Genomic DNA, 25,926 nt, shown 5'->3' on the forward strand with positions numbered 1-25,926 from the left:
ATGGGGCAGCCCCTCGGGCCCGCTCTGGCGGCCGCGGAGCGCGGAAGGACGGCGTGAAGCGGGAGCCCGGTGTTGCAGGGACCCATTTTTAAACGAGCCGCCCTCAGCCCGCCGGGCCGCGGCAGGCGCCAGCCCGTCCCCGCCGGCCCACACCCCCGTACCTGCCTCTACGGCGTCGGCGACGCCCAGCGCCAGCGGCCCGCCCTCGGCAGCGCCGGGAGGGGCAGCCCGTGGGGAGCCACCGGCGCCCGGGACCGGCCGCCCCTTGCTCTTCCTTCTGGAGGAGGCCGACATGCTGCCGCGCCGGCTGCCGCCGAGCGGTTCCGGGAGCAGAGGCCGGCACCGCCCCGGGGGCGGCCACTTCCCGCCCTGCGCAGCGCGATGGCGAGGCTGTGGCCGGCGCTACGGCGGGCGCGGGGCTGGGGCGCCCTGGCGGGGCTGCGGGCGCGGCCGGACAGGTTCGGGGGGGTGAGCGTGGACCTGGCCGAGCTGCGCCGTCCCCTCCGCCTGGAGCCGGCCGCCTTCGGGCGGTGGCTGCGGGGCAAGTGCCGGGCCGGGCCCCTAGGGCAGCGGGGGGGGGGGGGGGGGGGGCGGCGGGTCTCCCCTCAGCCGCCTGGCAGCGCCGGGCGGGCGAGCGATGGCCGCCTCCGCACACCACGAAGCCGTGCGGTGGAGGGCGCTGGCAGAGGTGTTGGAAGCGAGCAGAGGTCCATTTCCCTGTGCCTTATGGTAATGCTGCCATAAAAGCCAGCGTTTTATGCACTAACACAGGGACAGGGCTGAGCTGGCAGTGCCTGCACGCATCGTGTCACCACTGATGTGTTTCTCGTTGGGCTCTGTGGTAAATGAGGTGAAAATACAGATTTTCACATGTAAACCCCAGCTGTTGTGCAGGGATAAGGTTTAAAACGAGAAAGAGCAAGGGCAAGGGGGGTCTCTGAGCAGTGGCAGTGGCCTTGCTCTCTCTTACCCTCCTTACCTTGCTCTCTCACAGGCGCGGTGGCCCGGTGGCAGGAGGAAGGCCGTGTCGCCGTCTGGTTGCACGTCCCCATCTTCCAGAGCAGATTTGTGGCGGCCGCCGCTTCGCAAGGCTTTGCCTTCCACCATGCTGAGCAAGGCTCGTCCACCCTGACGCTGTGGCTGGGAGAAGGGCCCAGCAGGCTGCCAGGGTTTGCCACCCACCAGCTGGGAGTCGCAGGTTAGTTACAAAAGTGGTCGCACCCATGAAAAGCCTTTTGAACAAGCCCTTAGAACTAGGTTCAGTAGGAAATCAGCCTCTGCACAGCCAGCACGTGGATGCCAGCCACGTACCATTCCGGTAACTTTACAAAGCGAAGCATGTCATTCGTGACTGTGCCTGTAGCTAAAAACAGGCCCAGAAAGAGGTTTCTCAAAACAATTCCACTTTGAGAAAATTTTCAACAGCTCAGGGAGAAGAAAATGTCCTGAAGCTTTAAAATTTTAACTCACAGTTTTTAAATGCTATTTTGAGAAACTTGTTGGCTTTCAGCTTTCACCTTGCAGGTGAGAAGAGAGGTAGGATTTCAAGGTTCAACCAGTTTTTTTAAAAGTGAAGAAGTAACTACAGTCTTCTTAGGGGAAAAAAAAAATCACTTCTCTGCTTCCTCTCCTTACTGTAGGTGCTTATTATATGCATCTGCCTAAGCTATGCTCAAGTTAAGGTCTGTAAATAGGGCAAACTTGACCCAACAGGGATTGTTCAGGAGCTAGCGCAACTGTTGGCCTAAATTACAAGAGTCTAAAAGCTCCTCTAAGCTGTGCCTAGAAATCCATAACCCAAACAAGTACATTTTACAAACAGACGGGCATCTCTTTACAAACAGACACCATACTCTTACCCATCTAGACGTCCCACAACCATGGTTGGAAAGGAGTTGCTCTAAAAACTGAGGAAATTCCCAAGGAACTTGGTACGACAGTTCCCCTTTTTTTTTCATACAGTGCAGCACAAGGAACTGATGGGAGAAAAATACAGTCAACTTGAGCTCAGTGGCACTAAATTTGAATGGTTTTGTCCCCTCTCGCAGCAGTCTTCCACAGATTGGCAATTAGCTGTCTTATCACTCAGTCATCTCCTGTAATCTGGAGGCTGGTTTGGACCCCTAGCATCCTGGTAAAGACTGTGGAACACTCCGCAGTTACAGCAGAGGGACAGCAAATACCTGCCGTTAAAAGCTTGACTCGTTTGTCCTTGGTCTGCAGGGGCTGTATTGGACATTAATTCTTCACCAAGTGGTGTTAAGACCCGTAAATAGCCATTTGAAATATCTAGTTAGGAAGGACTCTGAAAAGCTGCATTATTCTCTGCAGCAGCAGGTCAGGTGAAAGTAAGTTTTGGAGAAACCGCCTCCGATTACCAAACAGGGCTACTACTGTCAGTACTGGGAGTTCTGCGTTACAAAGCCAGCAGAGGGCAGGGTATAAACTGAAGACAAACTTGGATTTTTTCAATCGACATGTCAGAGCATGTTTTCCTGAGGTATGAAAACCTCACCATTAAAATATGTGGTATTAAACTCGAGTAAGGCAATGCATTCTCCCAGCAAAAGCACCGTGTTGCTCCTTACATTTATAACTTGCATGTTTGGGGAAATATGACTAACTGAAAGGGGAATTTTCTGAAGTAGGTTTTGCATAGCTGAAAGTGCTATTTAAAAGAAAATCATGTGATAGATGTGTCGTGACCCCGATGGTCATCAGGAAGGACTTAATATAAGAAAAATTGGAACTCTGAGAAGCACTTTCAGTGCATAATTTGCTTTTGTACTTTGAAACAATTTGCACTCTGCTAGTAGGAAAAAACTGTGAGGAAAGAAAAAAGTATCATAAATGCAGGTATATGGATTTCATAATCTACTGCACAGATTTTAAAATTGCACAACATACAATGTATGTATTCTTTGCTATCGCTTTTCAAACCACGTTTCAAAAATATATTTTTATTCATTATTGGGGGTTTCTTTAAAAGAGGTAAAGACTTAAGGAAGACATTTGGGCAGGTGAACAAACAGATTTCTGTGTGTGAAATGATGACTGCAGCGTTTGGGGTTTTTCCCCTCCTCATTCCACTCATTCTCAGCGGATCTGCAACACATCCCAAGAATACACTAAGCATTGTGGATACTACCTGGCATATGTTATTCCATTGTCTTTCTACTTCAGCAGCAACAGCCTGGCTAGTGAAAGGGCTTCCGTCTATTTCAAATTAATTTTATTGAAATATTAAATTATTTAAATATGTGCATTTCTATTGCGTGTATGTGCCAAACCCTAGGCATTTTCACTGCTGCCGAGCCTTCATGTCAAAGCTGTAGCCAGTCAGTTAAATACAGAACTTAGTCCCTTGAGCATCCCAAAAAAGAAAAGCAGAGATGTTGCAAGTGATCTGCTGGCCTGCGGGAAGCCAGCACAGCAAGTGGATAGTAGGTAGCAAGCCTGCATTGCCAAGTAGACCGGCAGCTGGTTTTCATCCTGTCTGGAGTTTCTCACACAGCAAAGGCTGCACAGCCAGTGCTAGTGCCGTAGCATCATCCAGCCAAGTGATGACAAAGGTGTGAATAAGCAAGGTCAGGTCATACTTTGCCAGACTAGATCAGAATCGCCAAGCAGAGAGTAGCAAATGTTACTCATTGGGCTTGGCCATTATTGTTTAGAAATAGTGGAACATGTGATGTGTCTTCCAACTCACTTAGCTGCATCCGTTTGTAGGCGGCAGGATGTTCCAAATATGTTAAGGTACAAAAAAGCTAATGGTGTATGTAATGATTAAGATGTTTTTGAAAAGCATTTCCAAAATTCTCTGCCTCCTCGGAGGAAGAGGTCTGTGATCCAGAAAGTGACGTGTTTGTAAATATGCCACATAACAATGGCAAGAGGAAGACAAGTTGAGGAAAGAAAGTAAAAGGAGAGGAAGAAAAGTAGAAGTAATTCTTTTCTGCCTCACCTACCTTAATCTAGTTGAAACAAAAGTCGAGTTGGAAAGAGAGAAGGGTCTCCACACACAATCATCGGCCTTGGCCAGTCCTGTTACTTAAGGAAAATGTGTAAAATGAGCAGCTGCATAAATGTCAAACTCACAGGAAGACGGTTACATGGTCCAAGCAATCAAAAGTGATTTAAAAGCAGTTTCCAAAGTGTTTGTTACAAAGTAATACCTGTTCCTGTCTGCGGATCTTTACAATGCAAGCAGTCGTGTGCACTCATTACATGAATGACAAGTGCTTTTCAATGCTGAACATCTTTTCACATGTTTACATCAGTCATAAATGAAACCGGTAGAAGATATTTTTTCCTCTCCATAACTTGTTGTCTTGCGTTGTCAAAGGGAATTTTTTAAAAAATATTTTTCTTACCTATTTCCCAAAAGAGAACATTCAAAATAAAGCAGTGTTAAAATAGTGATTACTTTATTAGGTTACAAGTGTAAACCTTTCCAGCAAGTCATCCCGGCATGGGATGATTTAAAGCTCCAGGTACCACCACATTTGTAGCAAGAGGGAGAGTTTTTAAAACCACAGTTCAGCACCCGCAGCCAACCTTTGCAACCAAGTGAGGTTCAGCAGAGGGACTTCTGAGTTACACTTGAGAAAATGAGACCAGACAGCAAATCCCGTTAGTGTTTTTCCTTTCTTCTTGTTTTGGACTTGGGTATCATCTAGTAGAGATTCTGGACATCTCACAGAGAATTTCACTGCCAAAAATTACATTCACAGGCATCGATTTCTGTGGAACAGAGGAGAGAGAAAAATGTTCTTGCTGTTTGATTCAAACTGCAGTTTCCTGTCTTAAGCAGTCGTCCTTGCTCTCAGCAAACCACTTGGCCGAAGAATGGCTTTTGTAGAAAATAAGCCCTGTAATCACAGCATGCATCAAAGTTGCCCCTGTTTTTATTTTGTTCCCTCTTTTAATCAGTACAGTACTTGAACATGGACACTACTAAATATTTACAGGAGGAATGAAATCATAAAGTCACAAGCCACAGGCAGGCAGATATGTGACTACCCTCTTAAAGCACGTCCTTTGACATATCTTGAAGGAAGACTGGTATTTCATCTTTTAAATATTCCTCCTACACATAAGTCTGCCATGTATTATTAAAATACAGAGGATATTTTGAGCTGGACACTCATTCCTTAATAATTCCCTTCTGTGGAAATACTTCCCTGTAGCATTTTAAATGCATTTATCATCACAATTCTGTCCATATACTCTTCCTCCTGCTGTAAAATGACATCACTTTTTTAATCATTAACTACTAATTTGAAACCCATGCATGACAGATGTGGAAAAGAGCCTGGTAAGCTACACCACAGTACTCATTCTGCTCACCACAGTGCACTTTAAAATCTGAGAAAAATCCTTGTTTTAAAGGGAAGACATTTTTTAAATATGACTAGTGAGCGTGACATGATGATGAAACATGAAAGCACTTGGATTTTATAAAGTAGGAAAACATGTAATCTATGGGAGAAAGTCATGGACACACGAAAAAGCTGAACTTTTCAGTCATATGTCCTGATTTATTTTTTTTTAATCAAGTAAAAGTGTCACTTTTTGGAAGCAATGCTGTTTGATTAACAATTTGACTCAGTCTACTGTGCAGTACCTGTCATGAGCACTTAGCTGGGTACTACAGTGTGACTTCATAGTCAGCCAGCCAGTTGAACATGATCAGTACAGTCAGCCCACTAGTACTACGCTTTGTGTGTTATTAACCAGAAAATGCTCACATCTTCACTACAGCAGGCAGTTTTGTCAGTTTCACTGAAGAAAAGTTCTTACCCATTGTGGCTATTCAGCCAGAGCCACTGGAAAAACTTCTGTTATTTGAGCAAGCTTACACGCACGTCTCTGCTGAAGCAAGCAGCCTTGCTAGATTATGTGGATGATGTCTTGATCTTGCATTCTTTAGTTCTGATAATATTAACACAAGTGAATTATTCTTTACATTTCTTGCCTAATCTGGAACTTTAAATGTGGAAAGTATTTATCTTGATACTGCTAGCTTTGAATTTTTATACAGGATACTTAACCACTTTTCATATTTTATTGTGTATCAGGTTTCCACCAACAAACCACTTTCTGCAATTCATCCATACAAATCTTACTAACTGTAAACTGAGTGTCATTAGGGGTTTGTTCTGCTTTATCAAAGCATGTTAAATTATGGTTGTTAAGACTGAACATAGTTCTCTTAACACTTCATCTTTTTCAATATTATCCGTCTACTAGGTGCTGTTCTAGATGAAAGCACTGGAAAGGTGTTGGTTGTACAAGACAGAAATAGGGTAAGTTTGTTACAGAATTATAAAATAGAGAAGTTCATTTAGGTAAGCTTACTCTAGTATAAAACAAAGGTATTTTCACAGTCTAAAACTGCGACAAGTTAAAAGTTACTTCCTTTTACAAGTGTCTTGGAATATGTCTATCAACAGATTGAAATAAGACTTTGAAAATCAACAGCTTTGTTGGTAATTATAACTGATGATTGAATCAGCAGAATTAAGTATTCTTTCTGCTTTGAGCTTTCTGTTTCCTCCTGTAACTGACGGAAGAGTCCCTGATCTTGTATTTGGATCCATGCAGACCTCTGTCTCAAAGCAGATTTTGGGAGAAGGATTCTGAATTTGTTTGGTTTGAAAATTCCAGGCATATCTGTGGCTTTAAATAAGCAGTAACATGGTTGGCCATGGCCTGGAGACCACCTTAGTACAGCAGGTGTAAAGATCATTAATTTCTCACAAACGGAAGTGCTTGACCTCACTACTGAAAATGCCAAACCAGAGAGTATTAGTGCGGTGGTGGTGGGTGGTGTGATGTGGCTTGAGGTAACCAAGCATCCATCACTGGTAATGGCTTAGCCTCTGTGTTAGCCTCTATCAGGCTAACCTACGTTTTAATACAGCAAGCGCAGAAAGCTCAATAGCTCAGTAGTTGGCTGTGCTACTCCATTTAAAGTATACTTAGATTCCATTATGCTTTCATTTGTAAATTACAGGAAAGTGTCTCTGATACAGTGAGATTAAATTACAGGAAAGTGTCTCTGATACAGTGAGATTAACTGCAATTTTAACGTGGAAACAATCAAATCTTACATACATAGACTGAAATATACTTGGATGCATAATTTTCATTTTATATAGTAAAAACTAGATCAACATCTCCCTTGGTGCATTTTTCTGTCTTTCCTGAAACAGTTACTAAGACATTCCTTCTCAGGACCCAAAACGTCAGTTCACTGGCAACTACAACACAGCTAATGAACTGCAATGAAAGGATGTCTTCATTGGCAGGTTCAATCATATAACATGTTGAATTTAACACAAGAGTCCAGAGGAAGAGAAACACCCTTTTCTTGTTTCCTGTAAACTACTGATCTTATAATTTTACATTCCATAAAGTAAAATTTCCACGACTTCTCTATAGCAGGACCCTCAGGCTTACATTCAGTTAATTACCAATTAAAGCATAAATCCAGCAGGTAGGCTGTAAGCTCCCCAAGTGGTTCCAGTTCTAGAGAGTCTCCAGGAACAGAACAGCAAATTGTAAACTGCAAAAATGCTACATTTATTTTTCCTTTCATGTGCACAAAAATTATAAAGCTGCATGCTTACCTTTTAGTATCTTAAACAGTTCTCAGACTAAAAATGGCAATTGCATGTTCTGCATATTCAGAAGGAAATAGTAGTTTCCTAAGCCCAGGAGGCTTAAGGTTTAACTTCCTCACACTGTGGTTTTGTTAAAGCTCACCCACCACCATTTTAAGGGCAGACAGCTCTATCCAGTTTTACAATGACACATCAGATGCTCTAATTCAGGTTCTAGGTCCAACTGCATACTCACCGGGTGTTACCTCCTTAGCCTCTGGCCCCAAAAAGGAAGAGGACCAGCCTGGCACCACTCTTCCCTCCAGCTCGTTCTGAGAAGTGGGACGGGTATATTCCAGGTCAACTATTTCAACTTACTTTTCCAGAACAAAGCTGACAGCGCAGTGAGTGAGGAATGAGAAAGAAAAAAGCGATTGTTTCCAACTCACCTCTTTATACCTCTCTTTTATTGGCTAGATAAAATTAAATATACATTTCTTGTGCAGTAAGCACATAAAATATCTCTAGTGCAAGCAAATCAGCTCAGAGAGTTGTTTCCCACCGTCAGTTTCACCACTCCTCTTCCCTTCCCCTTCCCCACAAAATGAACAATTTCCCCAGAATGGTGACTTTTAATACAAAAGCGTAAACAAAAATATTTAAGCAGCTAGTGGAATTTTAAGAGCAGTTTGGGTTTAATCATGAAAGGACAATTCCACAGCACACAGAGATTTCCAGGAACTGAAAGCAAATCTGAAAGCCAATAAACAAATGTATGTATTTTCCATCTGTGCTATTTTTAATCTATTACTTTAAACTCTGATCCAAGCCCTTTAAGACTGCCCAGAAAAAAAAAAACCCAACACATTTCCAACTAGTCAGTGGGGTTTCCAATCACTGGAAAGCACACAACTTCCCTCTCTGCTGGATGTACAAGAAAAGCTACCTTTTTTTTCCTGACAATGTACCTTTTTACTGCATTAATTTCTAGTTGAAGGTTAGCTTCTCCGTACATAAACTTTCAATACTGGAAGAAATAAAAATAGTTACACATAGACGTAACAGTAAAGCCTACAATCCTTGTGCATTTGCAAGGTATGTAGGAACTCCTTTACCAATATCAGTAACAGCACCAAGTCTGCACCTCACATTCTCTTTTTAGTACTGAACTTTATTGCAATTCAATAAACACTTCTATATATAAATCACACACAAAGCCTCAGGTTTTGTATTCCATGAAAACAAATGACAAGTTACACTAAATGGTTATTACAGACACACAAGGTCATCGTAAAGCCAGTGCAGTATTGAACAGTACTACAATGATAATGCGGGTTTGTAAGATTAAATATATAGACATTTTTTAAAAGCCAAAACCATGGAAGTGAAATACATTAGTGATTAAATATAAGGTTATATTGTCAATAGCAGCTTTTTTAAATGTTCAACTACTCTAATTATCTAGCAGCAACATTGTCCAATGACTGATAGACAGTTTGTTTTCAATCAGTAGATGTTTGTTCTGATATTTCATACAGACTGTAGATACCTCTGATCATCACATTAGCAAGAACAAAGCAGTTCCTACTTAAAACCTTACTGATGTTTGTAAAAGTAATTGCAACACTACAACGCAAAAAAAAAAAAGTCACATGTTAATTGTCTCCTTCATATTAAAAAGTACAGCACAGGCTGCATACTTCATTAATATTTTTTTCCTCCAATACAGACTATCAATGCATGGAAATTTCCAGGAGGTCTATCTAATCCAGGTGAAGACATTGGTAAGTCCTAGGATAACGGGTCAGACGTCAACAGAATTATAAAGACATTAACAGCACTGAAATACATTGTGACCCACAGCACTCCTATGACTAATCGCTTCTTCGAATTAATGGTGAATAGATGAAGTGACGTGATCCTATGACCTTAATGGTAATGGGGTAACACTATGTTCAGGGCATAGAAGTTTTTTATTTGTAACATTTACCCTTTTCCACAATTTCTCTGAAGTGAGTGCTTGACGCCAGCTTATTTTTTGTACAATTGTTGGATATGCTGTAATATGAGCCAGAAGTGCAGGGGATTAAGGTAATTGGTATATAACCCAAATAAAACTGCAAGTGAGCTCTCAGCTCACAATGGAATCCAAGGCAGTGAGCTCAATGATGGATTGAGCAAAAGTTTCCAACTCTCCATTTTTATATCTAAAACAGAACTAAATGCTTCCTTCTACCCTTATTCATTTGATTTGTTTAGACTAAGAGCTCGTTGACACAGGACCAGCGTGAAGGGCAGTGCCTCAGTCTTATGGGCACCTACTTTGAACTAGAGACCCAAGGTACTTGTTTTAAAAAGCCATGCTGCTTTGAGGAAACCTATTGTTTCCACCCAGCATAGCACAGGTGATGATGAACACTTCTGCAGTTAGGTTCAGAGCTGGATGAACAAGGGTGTTTATGAAGAGACAGAAAATTAGGCTTTTTCCCCTTGTACCACAACCCTTAAAATTGTATGATCCATAAACTGGGTAATTATTAGGTATCATTAGGTATTATTTTTAAAATATAGGCCTTAATTTCAAAAGTTACATTTGCTCACATTAATTTAGCCCCACATCGGTATTCAAATCTGAGTATATTGTTCCAATAACTCAAAAACGCAGAACTCAAAACTGTCACTCGGAACAATACAACAGCTCTGGCAAATTGGGCATCAAGCCCAGGTTTACTGACCAATTCATACCTTAGAAATATCTACTGTTTTAGCAGACTTCCTACAACAATGTGTGGGGAGGTCTTGCACTCCAGTTCATTATTTCAATATGTGGAGAAAGTTTCTGCTTTGCAGGATGTGGCCAAGGTGTATTTTTCATAACTCATTACTCACGCTTTAAGTCTTTTTGTCAGACGGGGTGATAGAAGTCAAAATTACTTGCCTGACAGTGTGAATCTATTTAACATAGTGAAATGGATTCATGTTTTCAGAAGAATCCTAAATGCCATGTCTGTTGTCTAGCCAGGCTCCGTTTCACTTCTTGTGACAGAGAGCAGCTGTAGGCCAGGGGATACCAGAGGGATTTTTGTACTGAGGAAAAAGAATCAGCAGCACTGGCAACAGCTTCCCCAGAGGAACACTCTTAGTAAGCCAGTGGCCATCCCTTAAGCAACAGGTGAGATTATGGCTGGAACTTGGATGTAGGTACTGAGGAACACCTGGGAGGAAACAAATCTCTTACAGCTCCCCTCCCGCTACTACTAAACTATATAATAATAAAAGTTACAATTCTCTGCATCACATCATAATATTACAAGAAGATATAAATTAGTGAAGCATAACATATAATAAAGCTTAATTTTCCTTTCCTAATCCTTACATCAAACCTTATAAACTCACAGTCATTCAAGAGACTAAATTTCAAATTAAAATTACAAGTCACAATTACAATGCTTGAAGATCCTGTGATTATATGACGTGACAGAATATACGGCTGCCTACTTTAATGAGTACAAACTGACTCACACAAGTAATTTGAAGTTTCATAATGCAGATTAAGCAAAGTGCACACTTTTTTGTATTTGAATATTTCTGAAACTCAAGCCCTAGTGTTTCTTCTAGTTTAACGGTCATTATATGTTTATATGTATTTATACATAAACACACATTTAAATAAAGGGGAAACAGAAAAAGGCACTTCATCTAAAAGCAAAGTTCAAAGCTTAAATTAAATCCTTAATTATTTCCCTTTCCTTAAACATAGCCTGCCTCAGCATTCCTCGTGATCTCAGTTTACCTTCTTTGACCACTTTTGTGTAACACGGCCCCTTGCCTATTACTACAACCACTTGCCACAGGGAGTTTGCTTCACAACCACTATTTTAAATCAGAGGACCACAGAGGCCTTCCTGGGAAATAAATGCAATCTCTCCAAGGGTCAGTAATGGTAAAGGAGTATCTCTCCCCATATGCAGTAGCCTTTTAACTAATTAATACTGTAATAAACTCACAAACATAAATGTTCTGCAGGCACCACGTATTAATGGGTCTCCAAACCCACTACACAGCTAATTCCATTGCAGGATGGAAGTTGAGCTGAGGCAGAATCAGGGCCATTAACACAGCTGTTTGGCCTCTGCTGGATAAATCATTTTGTTTATATGTTGCTAGCCATTGTGTGTCCAAATTATTTACAATACTTGGAACTACCCCTAAAACGTCTGGGTTTTTTCACCTCTGACGTGTCAAGATGCAAGCTTCCCTAAGAATGCAAATCTCTACAAGTTTTTTTAAAACGTATTTTGCTTTTGGAAGTAAGCCAATACACTCATTTCTTACTGAAAATGAACTAACAGAAGCAGGTAACATTGCAAAACAGCTCTATGCGTTTACCACAAGACACAACTATGAGTTTACACAGATTTGGAAAAAGCTAGTATTTTACGTACCAGTAGCTACCCCAGGCAAACAGGATTTGACTTGACTACAATGAAACTGCAGACTTTGGGGAAATAAGTGGAGTATCAAAAATCTCATTTGGGCTCTTCAATTTAAGTTATTATTCAAGAGAAAAATCTTCTGTTTTGAAGAATAATGGATAGATGGGTAATTCTCTGGCTGTAAATGCAGTACACAGACCCTCTAGACCCTTGTAGTTAACGGCTGCTTTTTTGCTTTGAGGAATGTTAACCCCTACATCACTTCGGTTGACATACATAAAATGTACACGTGCGGCACAGATGCAGCATGTCTTCTGCAAGAAAGGGCTATGTGCTACACTGGTATTATGGCATATGTGAAATATCATTAGACATTTAAGATGCATCTTGAAAAGGACTTAGCGTCAGCTTTCACTTTCTTCAAACAACAGTTGTACCCATTTTGTTACACCTTGTGGCAAAGTGCAATAAAATGGATTTGATCAAGTGATCTGACACACGCACAGGTGTTTAGCTGCACAGGGTCTGAATCTGAAACTAGACAGAGGCCAGGAAAGAGACGATTTCAAAGGACTGAAAAGAGCGTGCAGTGCTACCTTGGATTAAGAGATCAGTGGAGCCAGCAACCGCCAGAACATCCATTTCAAAACCACACCCGGTACAGTATTATTGGAAGTTTCTTACTTTCATCATTTCGTAAGGGCATACACAAGAAAGGCATGTAGCAATTAGTTTTGTTTGGGGACCAGAAAATTAGCTTATGCTTATGTTCAAGCAAACAGGCTTACACTTTGAAAAGCTTACAAAGCAGAACAGAACGCTTTGAGTTTGAGATTTTCTATGATCAGAAGGTTTAAAGAGTGCTAAGCTGTTCTCAGATGTATTGTAAGGAGTGCTGTTTTCACCTAGGAGACACAGCAGTTCGAGAGGTTTTTGAAGAGACTGGCATCAAGTCAGAGTTCAAGTCCATCCTAAGCATAAGACAGCAACACAAACACCCCGGAGCCTTTGGGAAGTCGGATATGTACATCATCTGCCGCCTGCAGCCCTCCTCCTTCAGCATCAGCTTCTGCCAGCAGGAATGCCTGAGGTGTGAGTGGATGGACCTCGATGAGCTTGCGAGGACGAAACACACAACTCCCATCACCAGCAACGTAGCTAAACTCTTACTTTACGGATACCGAGAAGGGTTTGATAAGATTGACATAACCATGAAAGAGTTCCCAGCTATCTACACAGGCATGTTCTACAAACTATACCACAGGGAGCTGCCCGAGTCCTATAGAAACATTACATGATAGCAATATGTTTCACATTTCATTATGTTAATAATTTAGAATTACTACTGTAGTGTTACATAGACCATATTAAAGTTGTTCATGTTCTCTTTAGGTAATTATTATAAAGTAATTATTTATTCCCTAATAAGCTACAGAAATATAAATAATTTCTAAAGGTAAATATTGCTGTAAGTGTGCATCAGATTTGTTTTCCTTTACTCTGTAAATCAAACCTAATGTAAATAAAATAGCTCTACATAGATACCTAGTAGAAAACAGAAGTGTTATTGATCCTGAAAAGGTCTCAACATTGCAAGTAATATTACCTACACACACACCGGCACAACAGGTTTAAAGAGCAATATAAAGACAGTATGAAACATTCATGTTTTAATCTGGTATCTGCAAAAGTAGTTAATATCAGCAAATAATTGCTTATATTTTTGCTACTTAGGAGAGGAGTAAGAAACTCGGCGTCTTTAGTGTAGTGTGGCGTATGTGCTCAGAACCTGCCATGGAAATCAGCTTTTAGCAGACATGGGAAGAAAAAGGATAGCTTTCTGTCCAGGTCCAGTTTTTGGTCCAGGTTTGTACTGTCCAGTTCTTTTCAGTGCTACATACCAATCGGAGTATTTCCGGGATCGGTAAGTGTTATAGTTATTAGATTCCAAACGCTCAAAAAAGAAACATTCTTCTGTTGCACATTTCTAAAAGAGAAAAATAAAAGGATTATTGATATTCCATAACAAATCAATTCTTCAGATTCATGGGCCTCACTTAATAAGAATGTAAGTTAGCAGTACATTTGGGTTTAAGAAATTCACATCAAATGTTTCATGTTTGAAGAAAAGATACAGTTCTTTTACATCTTTTTAACAGTATTTTCACAGTAAGAAGCGTTTTTATTATCTTGCTTGTCTGTAACACACCCCAAGCAGATTCTAATGTGTTTTCACCATGTAATTCTTTGTTCTGATGTGAAATTCAAACAATTAAATAAGGAACCCCATCCCTTGGCACTGACTGACTTCCAAACTCAGCGGTTTTGCCATCTCATCCTAGGTTGTGATTTAACCAAAAGCAAAGTAGGAGGTTAAAAGACAAGACAGTATTTCCCTTGCCTTCCTCAAACCAACCTTTTTATCAATTAGAAAAATCGTATGGCATAAAGTTTCAGCCTTTGTCTATTCTCTTCTAATTTTGAGGTTTACCTTTCCTAAAGCTAAGTCAAGTCTGTGTTTGTAGCACTCCGAAACAGTGCGAGCCTGAATCTGTTCAAGATTTTTTTTAATTCAAAAATTTTAAATTTATTTTAAGAAAAGATCAGACCTGGCAAAGAGGTATATTCCACCTAGAGATCAAGCATACTCTGCTAGTGTTCGAAAGTATATCTGTAGAATTATTCTACTTCTGGAAGTACGTTTTCAAAAACAGCTCCAACTACATGGAATTAACGTGCCTTGACAACTACAAATAAAATTAGGGTTTTGTTCACACAAAGGGTCAAAGGTGAGCCATGGAGCTCCTTACTGTAGGAAACTCTGGTTTCCCCCAGCTTAGGTGAATTGAAGGCACTTTTGGACAAGTTGATGGAAAAGAAATTAACTGAAATGTACTAATAAACAGGTAAGAGCCAATCTTGCTGAGAAGGCCACAAAGGTGAGACTGCTTGGAGCCCAGGAGACACCACCAGGAATTACTACGTATGTCTTTTCTTACATGCAGCATTCAATCACCATCAGGTAGAAGATACTAAACTGCCTACAAAGCCCTCAAAAGATAAGCCTGCTGTCAATAAATACAGCGCGATGTACTTCTGCACACGGCAGAAAGCACTGCTCCCACTGCTCCCTCGAGGTGACCGCACTGAAGAGAAAGCCTTCATTTTCAGATGATCCCATTCCTACTGGTGAGATCACATCAGGTAGGTGTTACCTACTGCAAGACTTTGAACCTACAGATTTTCCTGGATGGTTGTTACTGGCTGGGGGCCTTAGAACCCAGCTAATTTAACTACAGCTAGTATTTATAGCTGTTCATAGAAAACTCCAAACAGTAAAGTTTATTTATTTTCTGAAATCTACCACATGGATCCTCTGTATCAAAAACTTCAGAGGACATACAAACAGCTTCAAGTAAGATGTCGTTCTATAGGAAGAGGATCACTACGGCATTAGCTGCATCCGTCCCAAGGCACATTCACACCAGCAGAACCCCTGTCAGTGGACAGCACTGGTCATGTAGCAGCCACAGGGGAACCTGCCTGCAAAACTGGCGCTTTCAGCAGGTGAAATTATTTTCTCAAATACAAAGATGGCAGAAGTTGAACATCACAGGAATTTGGGGGCGGGGGGGGGGGGGGGGGGGGGAAGTGGGGGTGGCACTTTCTTTTCATACACACCCACTGTCAGTCCATCAATTCAGATTTATCCAGAAAATTTTGGGGAACACCGGAGGAGAAGAATAGGTGATCATTAAAAAAAAGGCATGTAAAATCTTGGAGAGGAGACAGGGCCTGTGAAGCAATTCCCCAAATGAGCAGGCTACTCTCTTACAATCTTCTGTTAATATTCATGAATATATAAAGTAAGCTTGGAACAATTAGGCTTCATACGGTATGCACGAAAACATGCAAGAGAAGAACAACTCATGACTCGTACGTGCCAAGCTTCTGTAGCTACAAGCAATTAAGTCATTCAAAGGCAGTCTGGAATAAAGCGGTCTGTCCCCAAACATATGTCTTCAAGTAGAAGGTTTTTTTCTCTGTTTCAACCATTTTCAGACATGAATTTTGGTTTCTAAGGAAAAGAACTTGTAAGAGAAAATCCATATGCAATTTCTCATTTCTATAACTCACCAATATTTTTACAGTTCAACTAGCAGAAATCAAATCAACAATTTCCATATGGCTTCTATTTTAAATAATCTCTCTCAAGCTAAATCATGTTTCAATGCCTTTCGTTCTAGCAGTGTGAAAACAGATGTATTAATCATCTCAAGCCTGAAATGGATTACGGCAGCCGTTAAGAGGCCACAGAAACTGTATGAAGAAGCATTTAAGAACAAAGTTTAGGCAAGTTCAGTACAATTGCACAAGCTGGAAATTCTGGCAAAGAGACCATTGCTGGCAGCTCACAGCTCGCCTTTGCCTCCTACCCGAAGCAGCGGCTCTTCTGGGAGCACCGAGACAGCGGGTGCCACAGGCACCGGGGAGGTACTGGACAGAGCAGGGACCTCAAATGCTGCAGCACCTGCTTCCTCTACGCACGCTTCCCAGGAGATCCCCATCGGGGACGGCTGCGGAGCTGGGAAGGTAGATCAGATGCCTGACACCAGCGGGAACTGAGCCTTTACAACCTCCACTAGGAAGGAAATGGCTTCCAGTGCGCCTGTGGTGAATTGAAGTGGCCACCACAAGACCCCATGTACAGATGAAAGACAAATTCACACGACCTCCTCTCCTTTGCAGTAAATCCGAAGTAAACAGAATTGCAACTCAAAGAAATGCATCACTTTTGTTTAGCCTTCCTCCTATCTCTCAGGTTTAAAAAGTTACATAGATTAAGCGCCTCAAACAGATTTTGAGGCAATTTATATGATTAAAAAAAAAAAAAAAATCAAAAAAGGGGTGATGAAAGAAAAAGATAAAAAGATAAGAGCTTTTGGGTTTTGTTTGAGTGTTTGGTTTTTTCTAACACTCATAAACGTATTTTGAAAGGTGCCACGCAATTCACTCTGGACACTCGGGTCCTTATTTCTTCACAAAGCGTACATGATACCAGTGCTTTCCTACAGTACATTGCCAGCGTAAATATTCTGACATAAAAGCCAACATTTAGGTGACAAACGACAGTTCAGGCTTCATGAACTACGTATTCCTTAACAACTGCCAAAGGCAACATTTCGGAAGCTGGACTGCTGTCCAGCGGGACTGGGATGCCACCCACCGTGTCATGAACCTGAGCCCCTGGAAAAACCCTGGAAATCCATGGTTACATTTTAAAAAAAAATGTAAAATACGTTTCAGGCTAGGCTGCATTTGAAGTGGTGGCCTGGCAGTGAAAGCTTTCACAGCACATCATGAAATACCTGAACTCTACAGCCGCTTCACAAAAATGACAAAGGAAGGGAAAACACTGGGGTGGTGGCAGGGAGCAAGTGCCACTCGGTGCCTGCCCTGCCACCAGTCAGTTATCTTGCCTGCTGCCAAGCAAGACATCCACCCAGAAATCTGAGCGATTAAATAAAATGCTGAGTGTGGGAGTTTGAACTCAACAATGTCGTCATAGCCACGCTTGTACTGTTGTTTGCTGTGTGCCACCGCTTACAGTAGCCAAACTGTAACGACCAACAAAACCCTCAAGGTAATTCACACCCAGGGCAGAGATTAATTGACCAAAAGAGGCAGCAGCTTCCCGCGACAAAGTTCTTCCTCCCTTATTTGCACAGCCAAACGCCACCCACCAACTGATTTTTCAGTGCAAACTCCATCTGTCTTAGTATCACATTATGCCAATCTGCTAGTTTTGACATTTTGGACTCAGATTAGGAATTAAAATTCCTCGAGTTCATTCATTCTCAAAACTGAAACCAGAAGGTTAACCCCCAGCAGGTGGAGTATGACCTGAGAAAGGTGGTGATCTAGTTTAGCCTTTTCTAACTACCAAGAATCGAACATACTCTCACAAATATTCTTGTACCACAATTCTATTCCATATCATCGAAAAAGAAGAATTTCCCTTCAAGTCAAGTCCTTCCAAGTCTGGCAAAACCTGTCTGGTCATAGCGAAACCACAGAACAACAACAGACGGAATGAACAGGTCGTATCCTTAAATGACAAATTATTTCTTGTGAAATAGAAAAGGTAGTCAAAAGTGCAATCATGGGAAATTTTGAGGAATTTCTTCATGAAATGAAATAATCAAACACATTTCATTCCATAAAGTGAAAAGATTTCATTATTATCATTCAATGAAACTGGAAAGTCAAAATAAGCCATATCAGAAGTGACACGTTTCAATGTCTCCGTTAAAAATCTGAGAGAATAGATAAATTTCTGCACAAATATTTTTAGTTAAAACAGCATGTTCCAAGCGGAGGATTTGACTAGCTGCATTAATAACCAGCCATTTCCTCCAGCGACTGAACCAGTAAGGACCACCTCTCCCCCACAACAACTGAGTAAGCAGAGAGCATGAAACTGCTACATTAAAAACGTTATCATCCAGCTTTCCAGACCAGAATGCAATCCACTGCACCACCACACAAATCACTGATATTCTGTCTATTCAATAAATCATTTTGCAAAACCCACCTCAGAACAAAAACACAGACCTACATGTCAACAAAGTAACTAGAAAAACATCCAACTAGATGAAAACCAGGCCTGAATAATAATTTGTGAAAGTATTTTTGAAGAGGTTGATGTAACTGTAGAACAAGGACACTACACAAATTGATCCTTGACACCGAGAAATAACAAAAAAGGAGAAATAAAACAGATGTTGAAAAGGACAGCATGGTACTTGACTGGCTAGTGGATTAGGGACCTAAATAGGTGTTTAGAAATTAATGTTTTAAAAGAAATAGCCAAAGGTTTCAGCAGATAGGAATTTGTGTGCACTAACGAGATCACTTCACCGCAAAGATTTCCAGCTTATGCTCTTTCAAAGCTCTCACTGAAACACAACACTGCTCAAACTGAAAGAGAAATGCTGGCAATTAGGAACAGTCTCACAAACGTGTTTATAGGCAGAAAAAGAGTAAAGGCACAACTGGCCATAAATTGTTGGAGTTACAGTACAGAAATCCTCACGGAAAAAAAACATTTGCCTGTGCTGCAGAAAATGATCATGAAATTGCAGAAGTATTCACTAGGCTAGTTGAAGAACAAAATTTTAAGAAGAGCAGAGAATCTTCACCTACGAAGAGCAAAAATTAAGAGCTGTAGGAAGTAGGTTCGCAGTAAACACGATTCAAGTAATACCCATGTCTAGAAACAAAGCAAAACAAAAGCAAATGTTTTACAAGCTCGAGTGAGAAGCATGAAGTGACCCAACGGTACCAGCTTTTGAGAGAGCAATTCCAAGCCAACGGCAGATACTTTCCAAGCACATCGCCTTACAAGAGCCAAGCAGATAAAACTGCTGCGTAGGGCTGCAAGGGAACAGAGCTCTACATCCAAAACCCAGCATGCAACAGTAGGTTGGAAACCCCGAATATAAATACACCCAGGTGTTTTTAATTTTACAAACGGTGCTAAACACCCTATTTTCACCACTCACTGTCGCTCAGGCTAAGGAGGGCAATTTGAACGGGAAGCCAAACGCCACCACACCAGCACCACAGGAAATTCCCAATTATCCTTAATTCAAGAATAGCACAGTGGACTACTCCTCACATTTTCTTCAACTGAGCTGTCACACAATACCCGAGTACATAATGCTGTAACTTGAAACAGGTTCTTTAACTGTATTTACAGGCATAAACAAAATGGGTTTCCTGGAGCCAGGGACGTGCGGTACTGAGGAGCACACAGAGGGTCCCTGCTCATGTAAAACTGCTGGAGTGTTTTGTTCATGTTCAGCCTAATTTCACTCAGGCAGAGGCTGAAGTGAGGGGAATCTGAAGTAGTTTCTGCAGCCCCTGGCACAGGTCTTTCGTTAGCTGCAGTTCGGCTGGGATTAGGGACGCGCTTTATTGCTAACACCTCTTCTGGGTAGGGACGTGCACAGAAGCTGAAGAGGGCTGTGTGCAAGATAGCAAAGCATCGGGGGTTATTTCAAACTGAAATTCTAGTAGGATGCCCTGCAATGGTGCTTCACACGTGCTGGACGTTTGTCTGCGCTGAAGGTTACTAATATGGACAAGGGATTTACAGCATCTATGTCTCATAAGCAAAATTAATGTAACTGCAGCTCTTAAAGAAAAATTTAGCATCTAGCTCTAGGAGACCTTACTAACTTTCAGAGCCTGGCTTTAAAACACGGTTAAAAATTAAGCTGATATCAATAAAATGCACAGTTTAAAACAAGTCTCTTTAGAGACTAGCTTAATTTACATTTATAAGCCTCTTCTTTTTTTATCATCACATTTTCTAAAATGTTTTTCTTGCCAGTTTTCTAGGTTGGAAATATACATGACCAACAAAACATTGCTTCTCTACAAAGAGGAAAGTGAGAAAACAATATATACAGATTCCTATCAAAAAGTCAACATTTTAAAAAACTGGCTTTACTTTCTACTTCAAAATGGTCTTTACAATCCTTTACATAAACTTAAGTGAAAGCAGAAAAAATTACTTGGGGGGGGGTGGGGTAAGGGAAAAATTTCATTTTTCATTTGCTCTTGCAATTTCCTTCTACACATGATCACTGTGATTTTTCTCTCTCAGACAGGCCATTCCAGTTAAATTTTGTGGCTTCTAGGCAAGAGCAGACATGCCCATCTCTTCCTAGTTCATAGTTCAAAACTGACAACAGTTGTGCAGAGCTAATTTCTCCCTGACAGATCACAGACAGAGAAGTTGAGTAAGTCCTGCTGGAGGAGAGATTACTCAATACAGGATGAGGAGAGGACTGACCAATACAGATATACACATAGAGATAAATATTTTTTAAAACGCTGCTTACCAAGGCCAGCAATCTGCCATCCTCCTTCATAGCCAGAAAGCGATTTGCACTTACACCTTTGATTGACACCACTCCTCTTTCTTCTGCTTGAAGTTGCAGTTTGACTGCAAACAAAAAAGACAAAAGTAATTTTTCACAGCCATCAGCACTTGACAGTGAAGCCACCTAAACCTAAAACCAAAGAAAGCGTAAGCTTATGATTCTTATCAGAGAAAGATAGTGAACTTTCAACCTCTCACTTTCTGATCCCATTTTTCATCAAAGAAAATGCTTATTACAAAGTAAGTAGCTATTGTCAAATTAGTGACAACAAGCGCAATTTATTCTGTCTTCATTTCACAGAAAAGCAACTTAAAACCTCATAAAATTCCTCGAAGGGCTACTTACAGTACAGTCAACTGCTCATAGAAAATGGAAAATTTTCATGGCAATTTTCTTACAGAGATATTTCTTAATGTTTATAGAACCACACCGTACACTGAATGCAACAGTACCCGGCTAGCTTTCCAGTGAGGTATGAGTCTGGGCTATGATTAAAACCATTTATGACCATATCACTCAATGTTCTAGCAGTTCCCAACAGAAAAGTATCAATTAGTTTACATCATACACCCAACAAGTGCTTAGAATAAACAAACAGAACTGCGGCAGTCGATGAGGACAGCAATGACGCAAGAGATGTTACATGAATTAGGAATGTGAAAAGTGGGACTACTTGAATCAATTATTTTTTTTAAATTTTAAAAAATGAACAGCCATCATTTTTTGAAAACCTGTAAAGTCATACACAGCAGCTTTTAGCTGTTACCTGTGAATTAACACAACGCCAAAACGGATTTTTCTAGCCAAATCAAATGCCTTCCCCTTTGTCTGCGCCTTGTTTCAAGCTACAATTAGAAGCCAAAAGTGGCCTCCACCTAAATCCCGAGTAGCCGTTTGTTTTTTTCCTTCTTATTTCTTCCCTGATGGTTCACGCCACTGCGTTCAGACCCACCAGTGAGTCAAGCCTTTAAACGGATACAACAGCAGAGCCAGAAGCTGCCTGCAGGCTGCAGCTCAGCCTGAGCCTAACAGGAGCATCCCTGGCACTGCATCCCAGTGGGTTTTCAACCATTAGTGACACAGGATGGGGAACGCTACGATACGAGAAACTACACCACATACCATAGAAAAGTCCACCAGATACCTTCTACGTGATTTAGGTATTTGTGACTCAAAAGAAATCTCAACGCTGCGTTGGAACTGCCATTTTTCCAGAGAAGAGAAGGAAAAGTAAGCGAAGCACGCCTTGTCCTAAGCCTCACAGAAGATCCTTTTCTATTCCAACCATGTTTAGAACATTTCCCTCTGAAAACCTAACTTGGATTATTTGAAACATCACTAAAAAAAGGGGGAAAGGCCAATACAGCAACTCATACGAGCTCTCTGGACTGGCTGCAGCTTGACGTGTGGTCCTTCCTCCTCCCCTTCGCAGGAAACACATCGCATCGAGCCAGCTTGCAGACAGTTCAGTTCAACTCGATTCCTGCTAAACACACACACAACCACTTCAATAACAGTAGAACACAAGAAACCCAAAATTCCTAGGTTTTCCTCTGTTCTGGATGGCCATTATTTCCAGTGAAACCCACGTTTGCGAGCCCTCTCGCTGAAAGAAGAGCAATTAGAGGCAAGCCCAGATGAGTGTTACTTTTCTGTGCAATACTGTGCTTTCATCCTCAGTTCCACTGAACAAGTATTTTTCAGAGCAACTATACTTCCATTAACAGGAAGCAAGATCATTGCAACACAGGCATCAAAACTGACGAAGAGCTGAGAAACAGCTCCTCACCTTCTTGGGATGTATAAAGACATAGACAACTTTTGCCAAAGAATCGCAGCAGCTGAACAAGGAACTGGCAGGATGTTGCAAGCTGGTACCGGTTATGTATCCCACAGGTGTCCAAATGAAGGATGTGACTCATCTGGTACAAAACTATCGGCGTTTCCAAATACAAACCACACTGGAACTTCTCCTTCCTTCTGTTTGCATCCCAGAAATTAGTTTGGGAATTAGTTAGAAAGATTTTCTATTTGAACACCCTACACAGAGATGTGGCCATGACAGAAGCCCAGCTAGAAGAACCAAGAGCTGTGCTCCACGCACTCAGCCGAGGACTTGCATCAGTTTGCATTTACTGATTTCTTTCTTTGAAGGGTTCACAAGAAACACATACCTGGTTCTGTACATAAGACTGGTATTACAGCCGAGCGGCGAGTCCGGTGGGCCACGCTGGTAGGCATCAGCTCAGACATAAGCCTCGTCCACCCACCCACTTCTGTGGAGTAGACAGGTTTTTCTCTGTTTAATGACACAGTTTTAAAAAGCCTGACCTTTTAAGCCACCAGAATAAACACCTGAAGTTGTAAATTTTGGAGCGGGAGCATTTCTTGAGATTCAGTGGGAGGTTGCACCTTATTTGGCTTTTTGTTGGTGGGGGAGAAGAGATTTTTGCAAAACAAATGAAAATTTTCTTGGCTTATTTCTGCTGCAACTCAAGACAGGACTTAGGAAACGGCAATGACAAGAATACCAGGAACGTGAAACCCTTAAGATAATTGCTGCAAACCCTTTTTTAAGCATTCAAATTATTTCATTTGATTTGTCCCTAGATACAGACAGACATCAAGAGTTGATCATAAATCCACTAATTTGTATACACAAACGAAGCTGTATTAATACAACTGCTGCACTCTACAGAAGATAAAAGTGGTTTATTATGAATTACGTGTCTGTTTCCATTTTGCACAAAGGAAAAGAAAACAAAACGAACACACAAACTTCTTATAATTGACTAATAACTCCAGACTTCCAAGGAATACAGAAACCTCTGTAGTCCTAAAAAGTTAGACAAAATGCTTAATTTCACCCTGGAATCAAGTATGCAAAATAGAGCCCTCCCAGGTTACCGAGCCAAAATCAGACTTGTGAACCACTTCAAAAACCTTCAGTGCAACTCCCTGCCCTCTGGGGAAGCAAGAATGTGGAGAAGCGCGCTGGGCAGGGACCAAGGGAAATGGACTTTTGAGATGTGCCCAAGCATACAGCTCTCACCGCATGCTTAACAAGAAACAGATGCGTGAAATATCTGAAAATGAGTATTAATTACTGCAGGATGGACTTACTATGCTTTGTGACTTTCTCTTGACAAAAAAAGCACACCAACTCCTACAACATCATACTGGGCCAGAAGTTCAGATTCTGTAAAAACAAACTTTTAAGAAATGTTTTTACGGCCTGTGAAAATATTCATATAGTTTGGAGAAGCTTGTGAAAAGTGTTGCTCTTTTAAAAGAAAAAAAAATTAAAATTCCTGCAGTGTTTGGGAAGTGCTGCAATACTGAACGCTCAAAAAGCATGGTAGGCTTCACTGGATTTTTCCCCTCCAACTCAAAAAACACGTGAATAAACAGAGCCAGAATAGTACTTTAAGTTTTTCAGGTTTCAGCATTATTTTATGGCTTTATTAATGCAAGGTAAGTATTTGCCACAGTGTTCCGTGGATCTGGAGGTGCCAAGATACAACACAGCTCTACTAATGAAACATGTTTTGACCACACAATTATCATCAGGAGCACCAATTTTAGGTTTAGCTCAATGCAGCTTGATACAATCGGTCATAAACCTAACACGTGACACCACCAATCCGTACCTTTTGCAGTCTTTAGGTCACCAACAGCAATAGTTCAGACACGGGCCATCATCTCAGATCTATTCTTAACACTTGTTCTCAGCATACTTGATCCTCAAAACCAGACCCATGGAAGTAAACCAATTAACAAGTTTGTAATCCAAAAGAGCAGCACAGACTGTTGTAAAAGAGCTCATTAACAAACCGAGAGCTAAACTGGCACATTTTGCCGGTTCCTGCAGTGGTCCTTTGGGAGGGCCCCCCTCCAGCAAGCACGGCAGTAAGTTGTTTGCTGTTCACACTCACAGCATGTCCTTTAATTTATCATGAATGCCAAGTGCAAGGCTATGGTCGATCCTTGTTGGTTTTGTGATGGCAGAGAACTCGGCACGCTGAGCAAACATCTTGAGGACTGAGGCTAAGTTATCACAAATTTACGAAATAAAAAAACCCCACCCTATCCCAATTATAAGCTACATTTTATATTTATGCACAGACAACTAAAAAGGACTCAGTAAACTTAATATTACTACTAAGACTTTCTTTCGTAACTCTTCATAATAAGAGGCAGTACGATCATCTTCCTTTCTCCTGCCCTGTAAGAAGAAATGAAGTGCAAGACATAGAAAATTTAATTTCATGCCAGGGTAGAAACTCTGAGGAAGAAGGATAAAGTTGTATATTTGGGAAGACACAAAACGGCTTGGAAAACATGAATGCAATCAAGCTAAGGCACTGAACTCTTAATTCAGGAGATGGATTTAAAACCTTCCTCCAACACAAACTTCTAATACTGTAAGACAAAATTAGAGAAGCATCCTAAATAAATCTCTCCTTCGAGCCATTTCAGCACAATCCCTAGGCTGTTACCTGAACAAATGGATCAGTTAACAGAATGCAGTTTATGGATGTAACAACACGGTCCGTACTACCGCAGTGAAAATTTTCTCAGAAGAAAAGTACCAAGCTCAGGAGACGCCACTGCCCCCCCACCTGACAAGCTGTGCCATTAAAAGCACAAAACCAGATGTGCCGTCATAAGAAGGAAAGAGAGCAAGCCACATAAAGACAAAATTCTCAAACCAAAATTAAATTAATCAATAGGTGTTTATAGGCTGCAAGACAGAAGGCATTAAACAAATTTTTAATCAGGAGGTAACTGAAAGCTACCAGGCTCAAAAGCAAGAAATGCCTATAGATGTTCCAATTGTAGGGAAAAGATATGCAATATCCTAACAATACCCGATGAGCAAACCTCTCCTTGCTCACCCTGCCTGTCACATCAGGAGATCCCGTCACA

The 25,926-nt window shown here is 41.2% G+C and overlaps 3 protein-coding genes across 9 annotated transcripts in view; 1 reads left to right on the top strand and 2 right to left on the bottom strand.

Moving 5' to 3' along the window:
• AFG2A (AFG2 AAA ATPase homolog A) overlaps positions 1-294 on the bottom strand; it is a 205,071-nt gene extending 204,777 nt beyond the window's left edge. For all 5 annotated transcript variants that reach the window (XR_008819656.1, XM_056325750.1, XM_056325772.1 and 2 more), the window contains exon 1: positions 162-294. Coding sequence is in view for 4 of the 5 variants with exons in the window: in XM_056325750.1 (XP_056181725.1) it covers positions 162-294 (133 nt within the window). In the remaining variant the exon portion in view is untranslated. The remainder of the gene's footprint in view (positions 1-161) is intronic.
• Positions 293-13,587, top strand: NUDT6 (nudix hydrolase 6). 2 transcript variants are annotated; one of them, XM_056325809.1, is made up of 5 exons: positions 293-458; positions 995-1,198; positions 6,253-6,308; positions 9,337-9,391; positions 12,953-13,587. In XM_056325809.1, the coding sequence occupies exons 1-5, from the start codon at positions 293-295 to the stop codon at positions 13,339-13,341; spliced, it is 870 nt and encodes a 289-aa protein (XP_056181784.1). In that variant the 3' UTR covers positions 13,342-13,587. The 2 variants fall into 2 exon arrangements, with proteins under 2 accessions (XP_056181784.1, XP_056181789.1); XM_056325814.1 differs by having other exon boundaries at positions 367-541.
• FGF2 (fibroblast growth factor 2) overlaps positions 13,482-25,926 on the bottom strand; it is a 35,482-nt gene continuing 23,037 nt past the window's right edge. For both annotated transcript variants that reach the window (XM_056325826.1, XM_056325834.1), the window contains 2 exons: positions 20,956-21,059; positions 13,482-14,030 (listed from right to left, as the gene is read on the bottom strand). In XM_056325826.1, the coding sequence (XP_056181801.1) occupies positions 13,845-14,030; positions 20,956-21,059 (290 nt within the window). In that variant the 3' untranslated portion in view covers positions 13,482-13,844. The remainder of the gene's footprint in view (positions 14,031-20,955; positions 21,060-25,926) is intronic.

This window comes from Falco biarmicus, chromosome 1 (assembly GCF_023638135.1).
Source record: "Falco biarmicus isolate bFalBia1 chromosome 1, bFalBia1.pri, whole genome shotgun sequence".
In the NCBI taxonomy this organism is placed as follows: Eukaryota; Metazoa; Chordata; class Aves; order Falconiformes; family Falconidae; genus Falco; species Falco biarmicus.